Source organism: Enhydra lutris, unplaced genomic scaffold (assembly GCF_002288905.1).
Source record: "Enhydra lutris kenyoni isolate GAN:26980312 unplaced genomic scaffold, ASM228890v2 scaffoldscaffold12, whole genome shotgun sequence".
Taxonomy (NCBI): Eukaryota; Metazoa; Chordata; class Mammalia; order Carnivora; family Mustelidae; genus Enhydra; species Enhydra lutris.
In genome coordinates, this window is record NW_019154096.1 from 74,935,215 (window position 1) to 74,952,113 (window position 16,899).

Consider the following 16,899-nt stretch of genomic DNA (forward strand, 5'->3'; position numbering starts at 1 on the left):
GGGGTGGTCCCTTGTGCCTCTGCCAGTACCTGGCTGGGTCTCACCCGTTCTGATAGCACCCAGCCCATCTTATTTTATGTATCCTTCATCTTCTTTGTCTCCCACCGACTTGTGTGCTTCCAAAGTGGAGGATGTGATGGGTCAGTCATGTCTGGTGTAGAAGATCACAGTGCATGGGTGGACGGATGGGGAATGGAAACGTCCAGAGGCAGAATTAGGATGAGGAGGGAAACACTGATCTTCTCAGCTTGTACTCCCGTCTGTGGGGAGATGCACGTGTGTCCTACAGGCTGGGGAGCATCACCTTGACCTGCATGGGGAAGGCAAACAGGATGCAGAGCCAGCCACGGTGAGCCTCTGCTCGCCACTGACATCTTTGTTCCTGCCACATCCACGCCAGGACAGAGGCTGCAGGACCCTCTGGCCAGAGCTGATGTGGCGCTCGCCTACCATTCAGAGCTCTTCGGGAAGGCAGAAACCATCATAGGTTTCCATCAGCTGGCCGGGACGGTGCTGACTTCCTGCTGAGCTGGCTTCCCAGAGGCAGCTATGGAGAGGTGGTCTAGGGTCCAGAGCATTTGTCCCTGCAGCCTGTGGCTTCCGTGGGTCACTAGACCAGACCTCCTGCAAGGACCAGGGTGTGATGGAGACGTGGTTCCTGATGTTGATCTGCATACCAGGCTTCCTGCTCCTTTTGCGGTCTGGTCACAGTGCTGGGCTGCAGTGGGCAGGGCTCTCAGACTTGGGGGGGGGCTCTCCCAGGTGGGGGGCTCTCTCCTGCTGGCTGCTGCTCCCTGACACTATTATTCTATTTATAATACCCAAAGCAGACTCCCTTAAGGAGATAGATCATGCTAAACAAAGAATTAAAAATGTGCATATTTTCCAAAACAAGTAAATGCTTCTGTGGGTTGATCACTTGCATTGTTTGAAAGTGTTTTTAATGAATCCCGAGAGCGTGTACTTTGTTTGAATAAAGGATGCTCAGCTTTTTTTTAAATTATTTTTTAAATTCCAGGTAAAGTACACAAGACTCTTGCTTAAATGAGGCATGCAATTTTAATCAGTTGGGCCCTTAAAAAGAGAAAAGCAGCTGCTGCTTGTTAATTGGCAAATCTCTCCTCCAATGAGCTCATCATTTATTCACTGCTTCTAACAGAGACCTGAATTCCACCCAGAAAGGTGTTACTGCCATAGTAGAATATCTGCGGGCACATCTGCCACTAAATGACCCTCTTACAGAACAGGGTGATGGCTTTTCCCTCCTCCTGGGTGTCCCTTCTCCTGGCCCTGCCTGATGAGTTCCGTCCAGTGCGGCGCTAGGACAGGGGGGCGGTGGGGGGCACTTGCAGACGTCCTCCCCGCGGGCGGTATTGATTCAGCATTAACATCAGCCAAACAAACCCACAGAGGCACAGCCTCCCTTCTTTGTATTCGGTTGTACTTACGGATGGCGATCCCTTGGGCCAGGCCCCCCATGTCTTTGAGGATTCAGGGGTAGGAGGAGTGGAACATTTGGCTCACCCTGGAATTTCCTCTCTTTGTGACTCTTGCCTGTAGTGGGAGAAAGAACTGCTCTGCTCTGTTCTGCAAACAGGACCCTTTCAATTATTCCTCGTCCGATTCATATAAATGGAGACTTTTGCAAGCCTGGGTTGTTCTGCGTCTGGTCTGGTGCTAATCCTCAGGACTCTTTGCCTTCCCGGCAGTGGCCTGAGTGGGGTTAATGAGTCAGTGCTGAGAAAGAGCATCTGTGCCCCGAACGAGAAGTACCGCTTCCTTGTGCGGAAACTCCGCAAACAAGGAACGGTTAGCCATGGCGCTGTGCTCCTTCCCTTCCGTGAGGGCTCCTTTTGTTCTGAGGAAGTTATGAGGGCTCTGATCACCTCTTGCAGAAGCTGAAATGGGGCAATACATTCATTTCAGTGATGTCCATCAAAATACCCTGGTCTTCGCTGCGCACCGTCCTCACGCCTCTAAGCGCGAAAGGAACTTCTTTGATTTTCTACTATTTGCACGCTGCAGGGCCTCCTGGGTAGGAGGGACCAGGAAGCGCCCCCCGCCCCCCGCAGCCGAGAGCTGGAGCGGCCGGGTAAGACCGACGCTGTAGACTGGAGGTGGGTCAGAGCAGAATCACGTGGGGATGCTGCACGTGCTTTTAGAACTTTGTTTAGAATCTTAAGGAGTTTGCGCTTTTCTGAAACTTTTTAGGCTTTGGCATACCCTTTCATTTACCACTTTGTTCCGGGGGAGCGTGTTTACTTATTGAAGAAGTCTGCTTATTTTCAGAGTTTAATAAGGTTGGAAGCACGTGATGAGTTGGTCTGCTACCTCAGCATGGCAGGGGCCGTGCGAAGGCCTCGTGAGCTCTGACGTTGCCCACGCCTACCTACTTGGTCTCAGACAACTCACTCTGCCTTCCTGGCTCTCTTTTGTGGTCTGAAGAAGAATTTAAAAAAAAAAAAAAAAAGGACTGTGTAGAGTCCTAGATAGAGCTTAATGAATAAGTTTTGAGTTAGGATGTCCTATTTTAAAATTTAGTAGAAATAGGATGAGCTTCCTATGTTCTTCTAGATGATTCTATGCAAATTAGTTGTTTTTGTAATTTTGGTGGCAGTTGAAGTTTGTGAGTCACAAGAGGCAGCTGGCTGGGGGTATGTACCACCACCATCCCACTCTTCCCCTCCTTTCCAGAAGTGAGAAGGAAGGGAAACTTTCCATGGGTTTAGTTTGTCCACTAAAGCAGGGATGCGTCACCCAACAGATCATTTTAAGTCCATACTGTTCTAGCCCAGGGCTTCTCAGCCTTGGTGCGTTGATGTTTGGGGGCTGGATAATTCTCATTGTGTGCAGGTGAGATCATCAGTATCCCAGGCCTCTACCCACTAGACGCCAGTAGCACCAACCCTTAAGGTGCGACAACCAAAAAGATCTCCAGGTTTTACCAAATGTCCTCTTGGTGGTGGGGGGCCGTTCCCTTCTGTAGCCCCCAGATACAAGAGTATCAGCTAGAGGTCATTCTGCTAGTGATCAATACACTCTTCTGCCCCACCTGCCCCGGTTTCCCAGTTCATAATGTGCCCAGTTAAAATCTTCCAAGGAAACGAGTAGAAAAGGGGCTCCGGGGCCCAGGAGTTCTCCCTAGTGGAATTTGCTGACCGGGATGGGTACTGAGTTTACAATCCCCAGTTCCAGTGAGCTCCGTGGGCTCAACCCAGAGAGTTTTTCTACTGCAGGTGCAGAAAGAGGGAAGTTTTCTCCCCACCTGGTGGGGCCAGCCAGGGGATCTCTGGAGGCCAGCCTGGTGGAGGGTGATGAAGGGGTGGGTGAACCCCAGGAGTCAGACTTGGGGCAAATGCGGGAGGACAGTTGGGAGATGGGCGTTTTCTTTCAGGGTTTTAGATGATGACAGGTTCGAAGCCGGTGCTACTGTGTAAATGGCAAAGGAGAGGAACACACTGGTCTTTTTCTCTCTGGACCCTCAGGGTCAAGACTGGGCATGCGAGTGACTTAATAAACGTTTGAGTGAATGGAAGAGACCTTGGAGCTGACTGGAACTGGGGATTGTAAACTCAGTACCCATCTGGGTCAGCGAGGTCGGCTCAGGTGTGAGGGGCGGGGTGTGACAACGGTGGGGACAAGGACAGTGGCCGCTGCCCTTCCCACGGCCTCCACAGAGGACACGTGTTGGATATTCAGGACATGCCAGGTGCTCTGCTAAGTGCTTCGCGTGTGTTCCATTTACGCCAAACCATTCAAGCAACGAGAAACGCAGAGTGTGAAGCAAGCCCTGGAAGACGGGCTTCTCTCACTTGGCTGTTTATTGTCACACTCTGCACCTTTCTGCACTTCTGTCTTCCTCGAGGACCTAACGTTCCCCCCACGCAACGGGATGCCCTCCCTTCTGCCCCACTTCCCCTTGTTCCTGGAGTCGTTTGCAGGCTTCGCCTCCTGGCTCCTCTCTGCCTGGCAGGCTCTCCCCCGTCATCGCGCTTTCTCACGGTGCTCCCCCTCTGTGAACGAGCCCCTTCTGTGCCCCGGCCCCCCAGCAACTCCGGGGAGACCAGGCCAACGTGAATGTTATATCCCTGGGAAGCACTGAAATTTTGGATGTCAAATGTTACAGCAATTTATTTTTTGTCGTTTGTTCAAGTAGTTTAGAGACACTTTGGCAAACAAAACCAGCATGTTGCGACGATCATGGGGCTTTTCCTTGCTTGTAAGAGACATTTAGTAAGTCTTAGGAAATCTGGAAGGATTATTTTCACCTATCAAAATACCCTGCACAAAGCAGTGCTTTTATAACTTGAGAATGTCCCAAGTCCTTAGGACAATCTGAATGTTCTTAATATATGGAAACAAGGCCTTTCTCAGTAAAAGAAGTGGAATAGGAAATGTAAGCCACACTTCTTGGAATAGCCAAGTGCCTTCTTGGAGGGGAACGTGAACACCCGCTCAAGGCTGCGGGAGGCACGTATCCGGAACGAATATTCTCTCATTCAACTTTGGCGACTGTTTCCATCTTTCTTCAGGAGAACCCATAAGCAGTGAGCACTTTCACCGAGCGGTCAATGTGAATGATGAAGATTTGCTGGTTCGAATACTTCAAGGAGGGTGAGAGAACTCTGCCTTAAAATTAAAAAGTTTTTAATGCCCAGCAAATACATAGAATTGCACTTAACTTTATTTCCCCTCCATTTTCCATACCTTTGAAATTGCTCCAAAATAGATCTCCAGTGACTGGTGGGAGTTCAACAGAGTCAATAAAGATGACCTCTGAGCCCCATGTAAATGCTAGATTTTGTAAATATCTAATGAAAATTGAAAATGAAAATGAGAAGTCTGGGTATCTGCTTTTCTTCCCAGAAATAATTCCTGACTCTTGCTTATATGCCATAGCATTTAGGCAAATTTCACCCCTAAGTGCCCACATCTACCTAGGGAATCATTAAATCTGCTGTTTCTGATTCAAGAAGTTGGTAAAACACTAGAAGAAAAGTAGCAAATACATTTGCAGCCATGGGATATTTGATAATGAAAGGTGAACAATGTTACGTAGATTCTTTTTGAATCAGTAGTTTTGAGGACCTTAGAAGACCAGTCATTTTGCAAACAGGGCCCTTAAGTTGGAGGAGAGAAGGACCCCACAAAAAACCAAGGCTTCTGAGCTGGTATTGAAGAGCTCTGCTTTGTTCCTCCAGTAGCCTCCAGGGAGAATTGCAGGCCTCCCCCAGCCCAGACTCTTGGTGGAGCGGAGTGTGGGAGTGCCGGCACCCCTCTGTTCTAGAAGGCGGTGGTGCCCGTCCCAGTGTTTCCACTGCTTACATGGTGGTTTTGAGTTGAACGGAGAGCTGGTTTTAAGCGAAACTAGAGCAATTTCCCTTCCTGTGAATTCGAATCCTTGAAAAATATTAGGCAGGGTGGTTTAAGACAACAGAAACTTAATGGCCCAGAAGAAATGGGAATTTTTGGGGAGAATAAATTGTTTTAGTCACCTGTGTCCTGCAAGAGACCTCTGCTGTGACTGCGGAGAGCCACGCAGAGCATCTTAATCTCTTTTCTCTGTGTTTTTCCCCCAAGAAATGTTAAGGTTGATGTTCCCAATAAGTTTGGCTTTACTGCTCTGATGGTCGCTGCCCAGAAAGGTTATACCAGGTAGGCTTCCTCCTCTCATATCTCTGAGTGGCTGAACCTTTCCCTTCTCCCAAAGGCTCTGGTCAGAACATGGATGGGAGGGAAAAAGGTGTGGGCAGGAGTCCCCTTCTTCTTGCTTCCCAAAACTCTACCACGTGTGGGCTGCCCCCAAACTCGGCTGTTTGCAGCCTGAAGTTCTATACCGCACAGGAGAGAATGTAAACGTGCAGAATCCTATGGTGAGGAAGAGAGGTAGCTACTAAATTCTATTTTACAGTATATTTTATATGTCCCAGAAAACTGGTTATTGGAATAGGAGTGTCTTTAAAAAAAGAAAGAGGGAAGGATATTAATTCTGGAAAACAAACTTCCCCGAGAGGTTGCTAAGATAATTTTCCCCGATACACTCTATTATCTCTATGCCACACAGAGGCATACACACTAGTGGCTTATTTTACGACCGTATTTATATTTACTAAAGTACCATTTTGGAAAAAAGACCTATATTTTATTAAATGCTGCCATCTGAAAATATATTTAAAATGGCCACTAAAGTGACAGCAAATTAGCTTGACAATACAATGTGTTTCATGTGATATAATTTGTTTTCAATGAATAATTCATGTGAGGAAGAAGCCCTCCCGCCAACCTTTTTTTTTTGGTGTTGAAGAGGTAGTTTTCTGGTTTAATAATGTCCTTTGAAGCCAGCCGGCCTCTGAAGGTAGAAAAGGAAGTGTGGAGATGTGTCTGAAATGTACTGCTGTGTGCGCCCGCATTACCGTGGGTTCCTACCCATCAAAGCTGCGTCTCCAGTGACCTTCTGATTTGTCTCCTGCAGGCTTGTGAAAATCCTCGTTTCTAATGGCACAGACGTGAATCTGAAGAACGGAAGTGGCAAGGACAGGTGGGTGGTGGGATATGCCCCGAAACGTCCCCCTACTTCGGTTACCAGGTTTGTGCCCAGACGCTTTTTGATTTAACCCAAATATTCGCAGCAGCTTCCTTTGACAGGGCTGTATCCCAAAGGAAAGAGGTCGATGAACAAAGCCTGGCTTACTCGTTCGTTCTCGTATTCCTTCACACGCCGGAATGAAGTGGGCTATACCTTGTACAGCCGCCCCTTGCCCTCGCTCAGCGCCTGGCACATGCTAAGTGCTCAGTGACCGGTAGCCGTGATGGTAGCCATCGCCAGGGCCGTGCTGGGCATTTGGCTGTGCCTGTGACACTTGGGGCCCCCTCCAGGGATCTCCTTACACTTTGCCTTACTCTCTTAACCAAGCTTCTTAGGGGTTCCCAAAGAAGCACAAAGCAGTCATGGTGAAAGCTACGGCCCAAGAACTTCCCATGGGGGAGGCGTGGAGCGCCGCATGGGAGAAACCGACAGAAAGAGCATGACACTTGGAAACTCTATTCAGACAGATGAAAGAATGCTCTACAAAGACTTAGAAATGATCAGTATTCTAGTAAAAAGCCCTATACAATAAAATGGACTAATTTCTTATAAATCTAAGGAAAAAAAATCAATTTAGAAATAATACATGGCCACGGTTATGGAGAAAATCTTTTGGAAGTTTAGGAAGAAAAAAATAGAATTTTGGAAGGGTACCTAACAGTGCCTAATAGTGGTGATAGTAGAAACCTAAACATAGAAAGTGGTACACTGTGTCTACACCAGTACATGTGATAATTTCACTGAAATTATCTTTTCGATGGTACATTTTCTGGGAAAATGTAAATCCCCAAAACCAGCCCAAGACACAGAAAATCTGAAACAACCAATATCCGTGCAAGTACAACCAATATCTGTGCAAGCAGTTAGAAAACTTAGGAAGGGATTATGAAACAGACTCGTGGCAGGACTGTTGTGCCCATGTGCTTGGGAGGAGTGTAGGTAAAGACTAGAGATAACTTACTTAGCAGAGGGGTAGTTGAACCATCACCAAGCATAACCTTGCTGCTGAAGTCTGATCGAGAAAGAAAGCTCTTCGAATGTTCTTATGTGTGCAGATAGTTATGTCCCTTCCATCCTAACTCAGGGGGGTCATGCAGGATGTAAGGATGTCTAGAGTAGGACATTTCTCAATGCAGTAGACCAAAGGTGAAAACCTATGTATGTGCAGAGGCAAAACAGAAATTTGGTATAACTGCACACCTTTCACTAGTTAAAATATCTTTACTCTTTTAAAGTGCAGGATGCTTTCAGTCCTGGGGACAGCCTCTGGGGATAGGAGCACCAGCCCGTGGTGATGGAGGGAGTCCTTTGATTGCATCATAAAAGCTTAGTTATCATCTCAGACCACCAGCCGTCATTCCTAGTGTTGACAGATGGCTTTGAAAAGTTAGTAATGAAACCTGTAGGAGTAGGTGAGAGCCATATAGCTCGATGTCAAATCCAGACCCTGTGGTCAGGTCGTATGACCTTGGGCAGTCACTTAACCTCTGTGTGCTTTATCTACGCGATAAGGATGATAGAAGTCCTTACAGAATTGTGAGTGTTTAACAAGTCACTACAAGAAAAGTGAGTAAAAACAGTGCCTGGCATGTTTTCTTGTTTTGTCACTTCATGACTGGTATTTTGAAAGATTTTTTTTTTTTTTTTAATTCGACAGACAGAGATCACAAGTAGGCAGAGAGGCAGGCAGAGAGAGAGAGGAGGAAGCAGGCTCCCTGCCGAGCAGAGAGCCTGAGATCACGACCTGAGCCGAAGGCAGAGGCTTTACCCACTGAGCCACCCAGGCGCCCCATGACTGGTATTTCAGAGTGCTGGTCAGCCTGGTGAGAGATGAAATGTATGAGACCTGGCTCCTTTCTTGTAGTGTCCAAGTGAGTCAGCTTTCCAATACTCGGACTTAATAAGGAAATTTAGTAAAGTGGCCAGCTACTATTTAGCAAAAATTTTTTTTCTTAAATAACAGCAGTAATCAGTTAATAAGTATATTGAGGGAAATAAAATAGAATAAATATCTAATGGAAGTGAGAAATTTGTATTAAAAATCCTATAAAAATGAGATTAGAAGGTTTAAAAGAATGGCATATACCATATATGGTATACCATATGCCATACCTATATCATATGCCTGAATGGCAAGATCGAAGACTGCAAAATTTTCAGTTTTTCCTAAATGAATATATAGACCAGCATAGCCTCAAATGGAATTATTCTTGGGAGGCTGTCAAAATGATTTTGTGATTTACCTGGAAGAACCAAGGGATGACACCATCTATTAACTTTGTTGAAGAGAAATGTGGAAAGACTTTTGACAGTCATTAAAATGCCTTATAAAGTTTTAGTAATTAATGTAGTATGAGACCAGTACAAATAATTGAAAAAAAAAATCTATGGAATGAACTAGAAATAGTTCTCCATATACGTCAGAACTTAGTATGTGACGATGGGAGCAACACAAACTAATGAGTATCGGAAGGAAAAAAAAGTTAAGTTCTGGGCTTGTATGGCATGCATCAAAATAAATTCCGGATGAATTAAGAATTAAATAGAAAAGACAGAACCAGAGAAACCACAGCATGTGTCTGTCTGGTCTTCTAACAAGAAAGGCAGAATCACTGAAATAAATCACTAAGGAGAAGATTAAAAGTACATAACACGTTTTTAAAAATTAATTATGAAGTAAAGGGTAGCCTGGGGAGAGATTGGCAAATATATTATAGACAAATGACTGGCGTATTTAATGTGGGGGTGGGTGCGTGTACCCTCCCCACAAGATACACAGTAGAAATGAGCAGTTTACATGAAGACAATTCATAGCAGAATAAATTAAAAAGTTAATATGCAAAAGTGCCAGTAATAAAGACTTACTGTCCTATTGTGAATTAAAAGAGGATAGTAGCGTTGGTATAGTGAGTAAAAGGGACCCTTACTGGTGCAGTCGATACAATTGTAAATGGACATAAGGGCTCTGGAAAGCAATGCACCTAATGGGAGCCTCACGTTTGCCCTAAGCATTTGGCAGTCTGCATGGGAAGAAAGCACCACAAAGCCTGGCCGGCGAAGGGCCGCGTTTGCTCTTTTCTGGGAGCCTCCGAGACCTGCAGGCCTCGTAAGGATCCAGAGATGCGGCTCCAGAGATGCGGGTCCAGAGATGCGGGCCTCTGCTTCCACTCCAGGCGCGCTCAGGGCTGGGCCTCAGAGCTGGACGTCCTGTTGATCACTCAGAGACTTTGTAGAATTTCCCTGTTGGGAAGACTTCCTTCAGCACTGCTCCCCACCGCTACCCGCCCCCAACTCTGTTTTGAGAAGTTCAAACATTTAGAAAAGTCGAAAGAAGAGTACGGTAAATTTCTATGTACTCGCGGCTTAGGTTTGGCCGTTGTCAACATTTTGCCCTTTTTTTCGCTTCTCTTTCTATAATTCGCCTTTTTCTCCTTACTTGCCCATTTCAAGGTTAATAGGCATCCGATTCCTCAATATTTCCTTCAGTATTTCAGTGTGGGGTGTGGCCGCTAATCTCTCCTTTGTAAAGATACAGTTTCCTGCTGAAATTAGCAAATAACCTATGGGGTAATCATGGTGTGAATATCCTGTTCTCTGTTAACTTTTACCCAACGATTTTAGCACCCACTGATGGGCCTTACCCAGATCCGTTATTTAACTGGAATTGCCAAAGTGTGATTTTCTAATTCCACAATGTCGTCCATATTGACTGGCTGGCAGGCTTCGGAGAAAAGGTCTTTCCCTCATCACTCGGCGGTGGACTATATTTTCTTCTATAAAGGCAGAGTAAATGTTTTTATTTAAATACAAATATTTAGAGTATGGAATTGGCTTAATACCCATCTATAATAATGTCAAATGAGTATTTTTCTCCCCTCTGCCTTTTTTGAATATCTTCACAGACTCATGGATATTTTTAAATCCAATATTTTACTCAATTTACAGTGATTCCTTTTTTAAATTGAGATGTAATTCACACACTCCTTTAAAATTTGGCCCTTAAAGAACATATTAACGATGATGTGCCACTGTCACTGCGGTCGAATTCCGGAAGATTGTCATCAGCCAGAAAGAAGCCCTGTGCCCACCGGCAGGCACTCCCAGTTTCCTCTCTCCCAGCCCCTGGAAACAGCTACCCTGTCAGTTCGTCCCCTCGGATTTGCCTGCTCTGGGCATTTCACGTAAACAATCCTACAACGTGTAGCCTTTTGTGTCCAGCTTCCTTTGCTTAGCGTGATGTTTTTAGGTTCATTTATGTTGTGGCATAATATCAGTGATTCTTTCTCCTTTTTCTGGCCAAAGAATATTCCATTGTATGGGATGCTGCATTCTGTTAATCTGTGCATCTGTGGATGGACACGACATTTCATATGAAGAATTTTCATGGCTTTTCCACTCCCATTAGGATTGCTTGGTTTAAACCAGGCAGGGTAAAACAGGGACCGGAGTGTGGTGACTGTACTTAGAGCTGTTGCTGCCCCCTCCATGTGTTGCAGTCTGATGCTCGCGTGCTACGCGGGGCACCTAGATGTTGTGAAATATCTCCGAAGACACGGCGCGTCCTGGGAGACCAGAGACCTCGGGGGCTGCACAGCTCTGCACTGGGCTGCGGACGGAGGCCACTGCAATGTCATCGACTGGATGATAAAAGACGGCTGTGAGGTACGGGATCTCCCTTCTCAACCACACGTGTCATTAAGACCTTGCGGTGCTGATCCATGGGGTTTAGGAGAAGCAGAGCCTTATGTGGATGCCTTTGATTAGCTGAACTTAGAAATGCTGCAGAAAGCTCTCTGACTTACTTACCAGTAAGAAGGTTCCTGAAGCCCGGGAAAAAGGGTCTTTATAGAGCTGATATGATAGCTGAGGCTTCACATTGTCATGGAGGTTTGTCTTATTAGGACAAAAAGAAACTGCTGAATCCAGAGCTGGACCCGATGATGCTTCTGCTTATTTATGCCGGTGTCCATTCGTTCATTATCTCTTCGTTCAATCTGTCCACAAAGCTTTACCGAGCACCGGCCATGTACCAGTTGCTAGCTCAGGTCCTGGAGACGGGAGACGTGGAGAACTCTTACAGCCATAGGGCTTCTTACTGCTCTTAGAATGAGACTATTTTTATTCGTGGTTTGCTTTAAAGATTAACCACTACAAAACCCTTCCCAAGAGCAAACTGACCCTATCACCAACAGAGCATTTCAGCTCCTTGTGCCTTGACCTTGAAGCAGGCGTGTGGGAAACCCTTCTGGTCTTGTGTTATCAGACAGTGCAGGTTGGACGTAGTGAATAGAACCAGTGTTGTTGGGCTCCTGTAGCTGTTTGAAGATGAGTCAACAGAATTAGCTCAATTATGGTAGCGGCTGATAACTTTGGAGAACTTAAGTTCAAGGCTTGAAAGAAGTTAAATAAAAATTTCAAGGCATGGAAATAAGGAATGGTAAACAAAATGCTCTCCTAATTGAGATTGCCAGATGGTGCAGAGTATGGAGAAATTAAACTGACGACCTGGAAAATAAACTCGAATTGAGAGGAGTCGCGTCTCCTGGAAGGTGTCAGCAGCTTTGTTCTGGCCTGTCTCTGCGGTGTGACTGAAGGAAAGCCTTGCCTTGTGCGATTGTGGGGCCCCCTGGTTGCCGCTGCTGTCTGCAGAGGGCTGAAGGAAGGGCCCTTTGAAGGAAAAACCTCAGTAGCTAAGATAATTCCCTTTTATCACATTTTTTTTCTCTTTTAGAAACATGCTCGAGAAGTGGGAAGGATTAGTATGTGGGCCTCAGTGGTGGGGCGGGGCGGCACCTGCCCTGGGTGGTGATAAGAGCCGTGGTTGTCTTGTTTGCTTTATGATGAACTCTGCTCATGCTTTGGTCTCAGTAGAAGTCTGTAGTTAAAAATGAAGTTTGACCTTTGCTGAAAGAAGGGCAGGTCTCTGCCATGAGTATTTAAATTCTGTAATTTTGGAAACAAACTTTCTGGGCCTCAGATATGAGCATGTTTATTTGTAGGTAAATTCTTTTTTTTTTTTTTTTTTAAATTAAGATATCATGTATTATTTGTTTCAGGGGTACAGGTGAGTGAATCACCAGTCTTACACAATTCACAGCACTCCCCATAGCACACACCCTCCCCAATGTCCATCACCCAGCCACCCCATCCCTCCTATTTCACTCCCTTCCAGCAACCCTCAGCTTGTTTCCTGAGATTAAGAATCTCTTATCGTTTGTCTCCCTCCCCAGTCCCATCTCATTTCATTTTTCCCTCCTTTCCCCCACGGCCCCCCACCCTTGCCTCTCAAATTCCTCATATCAGGGAGATCATATGATAATTGTCTTTCTCTGATTGACTTATTTCGCTCAGCATAATACCCTCTAGTTCCATCCACATCATTGCAAATGGCAAGATTTCATTTTTTTGATGGCTGCATTCTATTCCATTGTATATATATATATACCACATCTTCTTCATTCATTCATCCGTTGATGAACATCTAGGTTCTTTCCATAGTTTGGCTCTGGTGGTCATTGCTGCTATAAACATTCGGGTGCACGTGCCCCTTCGGATCACTACATTTGTATCTTTGGGGTAAATACCCAGTAGTGCGATTGCTGGGTCATAGGGTAGCTCTATTTCCAACTTTCTGAGGAACCTCCATGCTGTTTTCTAGAGTAGCTGCACCAGCTTGCATTCTGTTTGTGGATAAATTTTATCTTAGTTACCACTTAGTTACCACTAGTTTCTGTGAGGTCGGTTGGTGGCATACCGTGGATGTCAACAGGAGTGCCTCCGTGTTCTCGGCAGAAGGGGCCGCCCCGTGTTTGGGTGGTGGTAGGAGGGGTCTGGGAGCCAAGCAGGGCACTGTGGCCACCATTCGAGAGTATCACGATTTCCTACTGACAGTGACTGAATGGCGTGGGGAACCGTCTCTATGTTTAACGAGCCATGTGACCTTAGGAAAGGCATTTGACTTCTCGGAGATTTGGTTTCATCACCGGTAGACCAACAATCAAAGCACCTACCCCATTTAACCTTCAGACCCAAAAGAGAAAATGGGGGTGAAAGTTCACGGAAGACCGCATAAAGCACCCCATAAAACAAGGCGATGATTTTATTATTTAAACACAGTGGAGTCTGCTGCTCCGAGCTTATTTGTTATTTGCATGAGAAAGAGCTGCAAATCCTGATGATGTTCAGGGGATAATCTCCTCCGTACAAATAACTTGACTTGTCCCAGGGACTTTGTGGCAGTCCTTAGTTTGTTCCTGAATTCTGGTGTTTTACTGACATGTTCAAGTAATACTCCTATAACAGAATTAGGGGCGTGTGTGTGTGTGTGTGTGTGTGTGTGTGTGCGCGCGCGCGCACGCACACACACACACCTATCGCCTTCGGTATCATTCTTCAGGGATCGGTGAGGTCTTCCCTGGAACGGGGTGGGGCGGGGGGCAACGCTCACATATTCTTATTCTAGAATATGGCTTTTACGTGACCTTGAGAGCTCCCAATCCCTGGATTACTGGGAAGTGGCCATCTTATTACTAGTCAGATTGAGTTTGGAGAAGGTACTAGGTTGGCCAACTCTCAGATTGGAATTTATGTCGTAAATCTGGATGCTTAGTGTTGATTCCACCTGTAGTTCTCCTGCTTAAAGTTAATCTGTGTTGCTAAGTGTAAGGGTGTGTGTATATGTTACTGTCTTGTTCTAGAAAGGAGTTAAAGCTGCTTACAGAGACACTAATAAGGAAACAAAATAAACTTAAAAAAAAAAGGTGATGAAATTTAGTCGAGAAAATAAGATATTTTAAAATAGACTTTATTTATTTGAGAGAAAGTGCACCCACAACAGTGGTGGGGAGAGGGGCTGAGCAGGGAGCTGGAGGCGGGGCTTACTCGCAGGACCTCCAAGATCATGACCTGAGCCGCTTAACCCACTGAGCCCCCCAGGAGCTCCCATCTTTCAACCCTTTGAACAAAATGTAGGTGATGAAGTTGCCGGCAGGATGTCCTGGGCCTCTCAGCCCCCGTAAAGTCCTAACACAGCTTCTCACCGCACGTGAACGTGAGTTAGCTCTGTTCCCTCGAGCCTTCCCAAGTCTCATCCCTTAATGGGCTATCCAGCTCAGGGGCATTTGGGCAAGGAAACGTTCCTTTATAAGTTTCTGATGGATATTTTTAAGGAAAAAGACACTGGACTAAGAGCAGCTCTTCCTCTGGCATAAAGGTAGATGCTGTGGACACAGGCTCAGGATGGACCCCCCTCATGAGAGTTTCTGCAGTCTCGGGAAACCAGAGCGTCGCGTCTGTACTGATTGAAGCTGGAGCGGATGTGAACATGAGAGATAAAGATGGAAAGACCCCGCTCATGGTATGCCTCTCTTCAGAACACAGCCTGGCTTTGCGGGATTAAGGTCAGAGCTGCTTCTAGAATTAGGTGATTCTTGTGAATTCAGCTCTGTATGAGCCCTGGGTTTTCGCTGTCTCTATATTCCCCACTAGCCTGTTAATAAAGGCATGATAATGTCACTGCAATATTTTTGTTCTTTTTACAACTATTTCTTTAAGGATTACTGGCCCCAGTCTCCTGGGCCATTGTAGCAGCCTAAACCGATCTGTTCCAACAAAGAACACGCTGCTTTCTCTTGCTGGTCTGGGCTAGCATTTCTCCTGTCCTTGCAGCGCGGGGGAAGGCGACTTGGCTCCGGTTTCCTTGCACTCAGCGTCGCAGCAGAGCGAGAGCACACGTCTGTCGTGTGAAGTCACAGCGGCCCTGGATGGCTCTGCCTTCTTGGGAAAGCCTCTGGCTGATTCCCCCAGGCCTGCCACGCATGGGGTCCACCCTGGCTGCCAGTATCCTCCTCTGTGGGAAGCGCAGACTCGCTCACACCCCACTGTCATTGGTTTTTTAGGTGGCCGTGTTAAATAATCACGAGGAGTTAGTTCAGTTACTTCTCAACAAAGGGGCAGATGCAAGTGTGAAAAATGAGGTAAGGAACTCAATCTTTATCTAAAGCCTTTCCCCGGAGAAGAAAGAAAAAAAAAAAAATATATATATATATATATATAGAGAGAGAGAGAGAGAGAGAGAGAGAGAGAGAATATTGTATTGCATATAATTGTATGTAATTGTATGTAATTGTATATTTTTATATATATATAATTTTTGTTTTCCCTTTCAGTTCGGCAAAGGTGTCCTAGAAATGGCCAGAGTTTTTGACAGACAGGTTGGGATGTTCTTTCTGATTCTCAAGGCTAACTTTGTGGTACTTTAAAGAACCGCAAACCTGGGATGACGTTCACCTGTTTTTGTTTATCCAGAACGTGGTCTCCTTATTAGAAGAAAGGAAAAGAACCCAAATGACCAAGAAGTAGTCTGTCTGCTGACCGGGGCGGCGCTACTGATTTCGAAAGCCCAAGCGAAACACAGTCAAAACGCAGCCGTTGAGCTAGAGACTAAATTCCGCATCTTTGGGGGCCATACATTTGCTTATTTATTTAGTTGAAGATTCGGTGACTTTTGTAACGTACAACTGTTCCCACTTTGAAATACATTTTTTTTTTTTTTTTTAACCTAAGCACGTGCACTGCGGTGTCGTCCTTGGGCTCTGCCGCGCGGGGATGTTTTCTTGCCCTCGTGCCTTTTGTGTTAGACACGAAGCCAAATATTTATGTATTGGAGCTGCACAGACACGGGTCCCCCGCTTCCCGCTCCTGCACCCCCCCCCCCCCGAGCTGTCCTCCGAGCCCGTCCAGGACCTTGTGGGAATTCTTCCCCTCATGTGTTCTCAATTACAACCTCGGCTCTCGACTTCAGGCCTTCCAGGCCGTGTGGTCAGGCCGGTGTTCCCTTCTGGAGGGATGCTCCTGGAAGCCCAGGAGGCCTCGTGAAAAGGTTTCTCCTCAGCTGTTGGCCTCACATCAAAGTAAAAAACAAAACAAACAAAAGTATTTCAAGACTCTGATTCCGCTCTGTTAGAGGAGTCTGGTGGAGGGTCAGTCTTTCTAGAACAGACCTGTCTGAGAATGTGTTTGCATGTCCTTATGACAAAGGAAGACCCAGCCTGCTGGCACGCTGACGACTGTGCCAAAGAGAAGTGTATTAAGTTAGCCTGCAGAGCAGAAGGGGTTTTGACAGTGGGCACGCGGTCGGAAGGCAAGCCGGCATTAACCACAGCGAGGGCTGCCGGTTGGGAGCTTAGACACACGTGTGCGGGAGCTTGAACTCGGCAGACACACGTGAACATGAGCCAAGTGAGCCAGCAGACCATATGCCTCCTGTGTCTCCAGAGACAAGTGGGTTAACTCAGCCCCAGGAGAAGACTGGC

The 16,899-nt window shown here is 46.2% G+C and overlaps 1 protein-coding gene across 1 annotated transcript in view; it reads left to right on the top strand.

Annotated features, from left to right (window-relative positions):
• The window catches only part of LOC111145323 (fibronectin type III and ankyrin repeat domains 1), a 99,359-nt gene extending 83,223 nt beyond the window's left edge, over positions 1 to 16,136 (top strand). Inside the window, exons 4-11 of the mRNA XM_022500160.1 lie at positions 4,533 to 4,614; positions 5,581 to 5,655; positions 6,473 to 6,538; positions 11,083 to 11,248; positions 14,799 to 14,942; positions 15,484 to 15,561; positions 15,754 to 15,798; positions 15,893 to 16,136. Coding sequence (XP_022355868.1) covers positions 4,533 to 4,614; positions 5,581 to 5,655; positions 6,473 to 6,538; positions 11,083 to 11,248; positions 14,799 to 14,942; positions 15,484 to 15,561; positions 15,754 to 15,798; positions 15,893 to 15,946 — 710 coding nt within the window. The 3' untranslated portion in view covers positions 15,947 to 16,136. The remainder of the gene's footprint in view (positions 1 to 4,532; positions 4,615 to 5,580; positions 5,656 to 6,472; positions 6,539 to 11,082; positions 11,249 to 14,798; positions 14,943 to 15,483; positions 15,562 to 15,753; positions 15,799 to 15,892) is intronic.
• Positions 16,137 to 16,899: the final 763 nt, after the last annotated feature.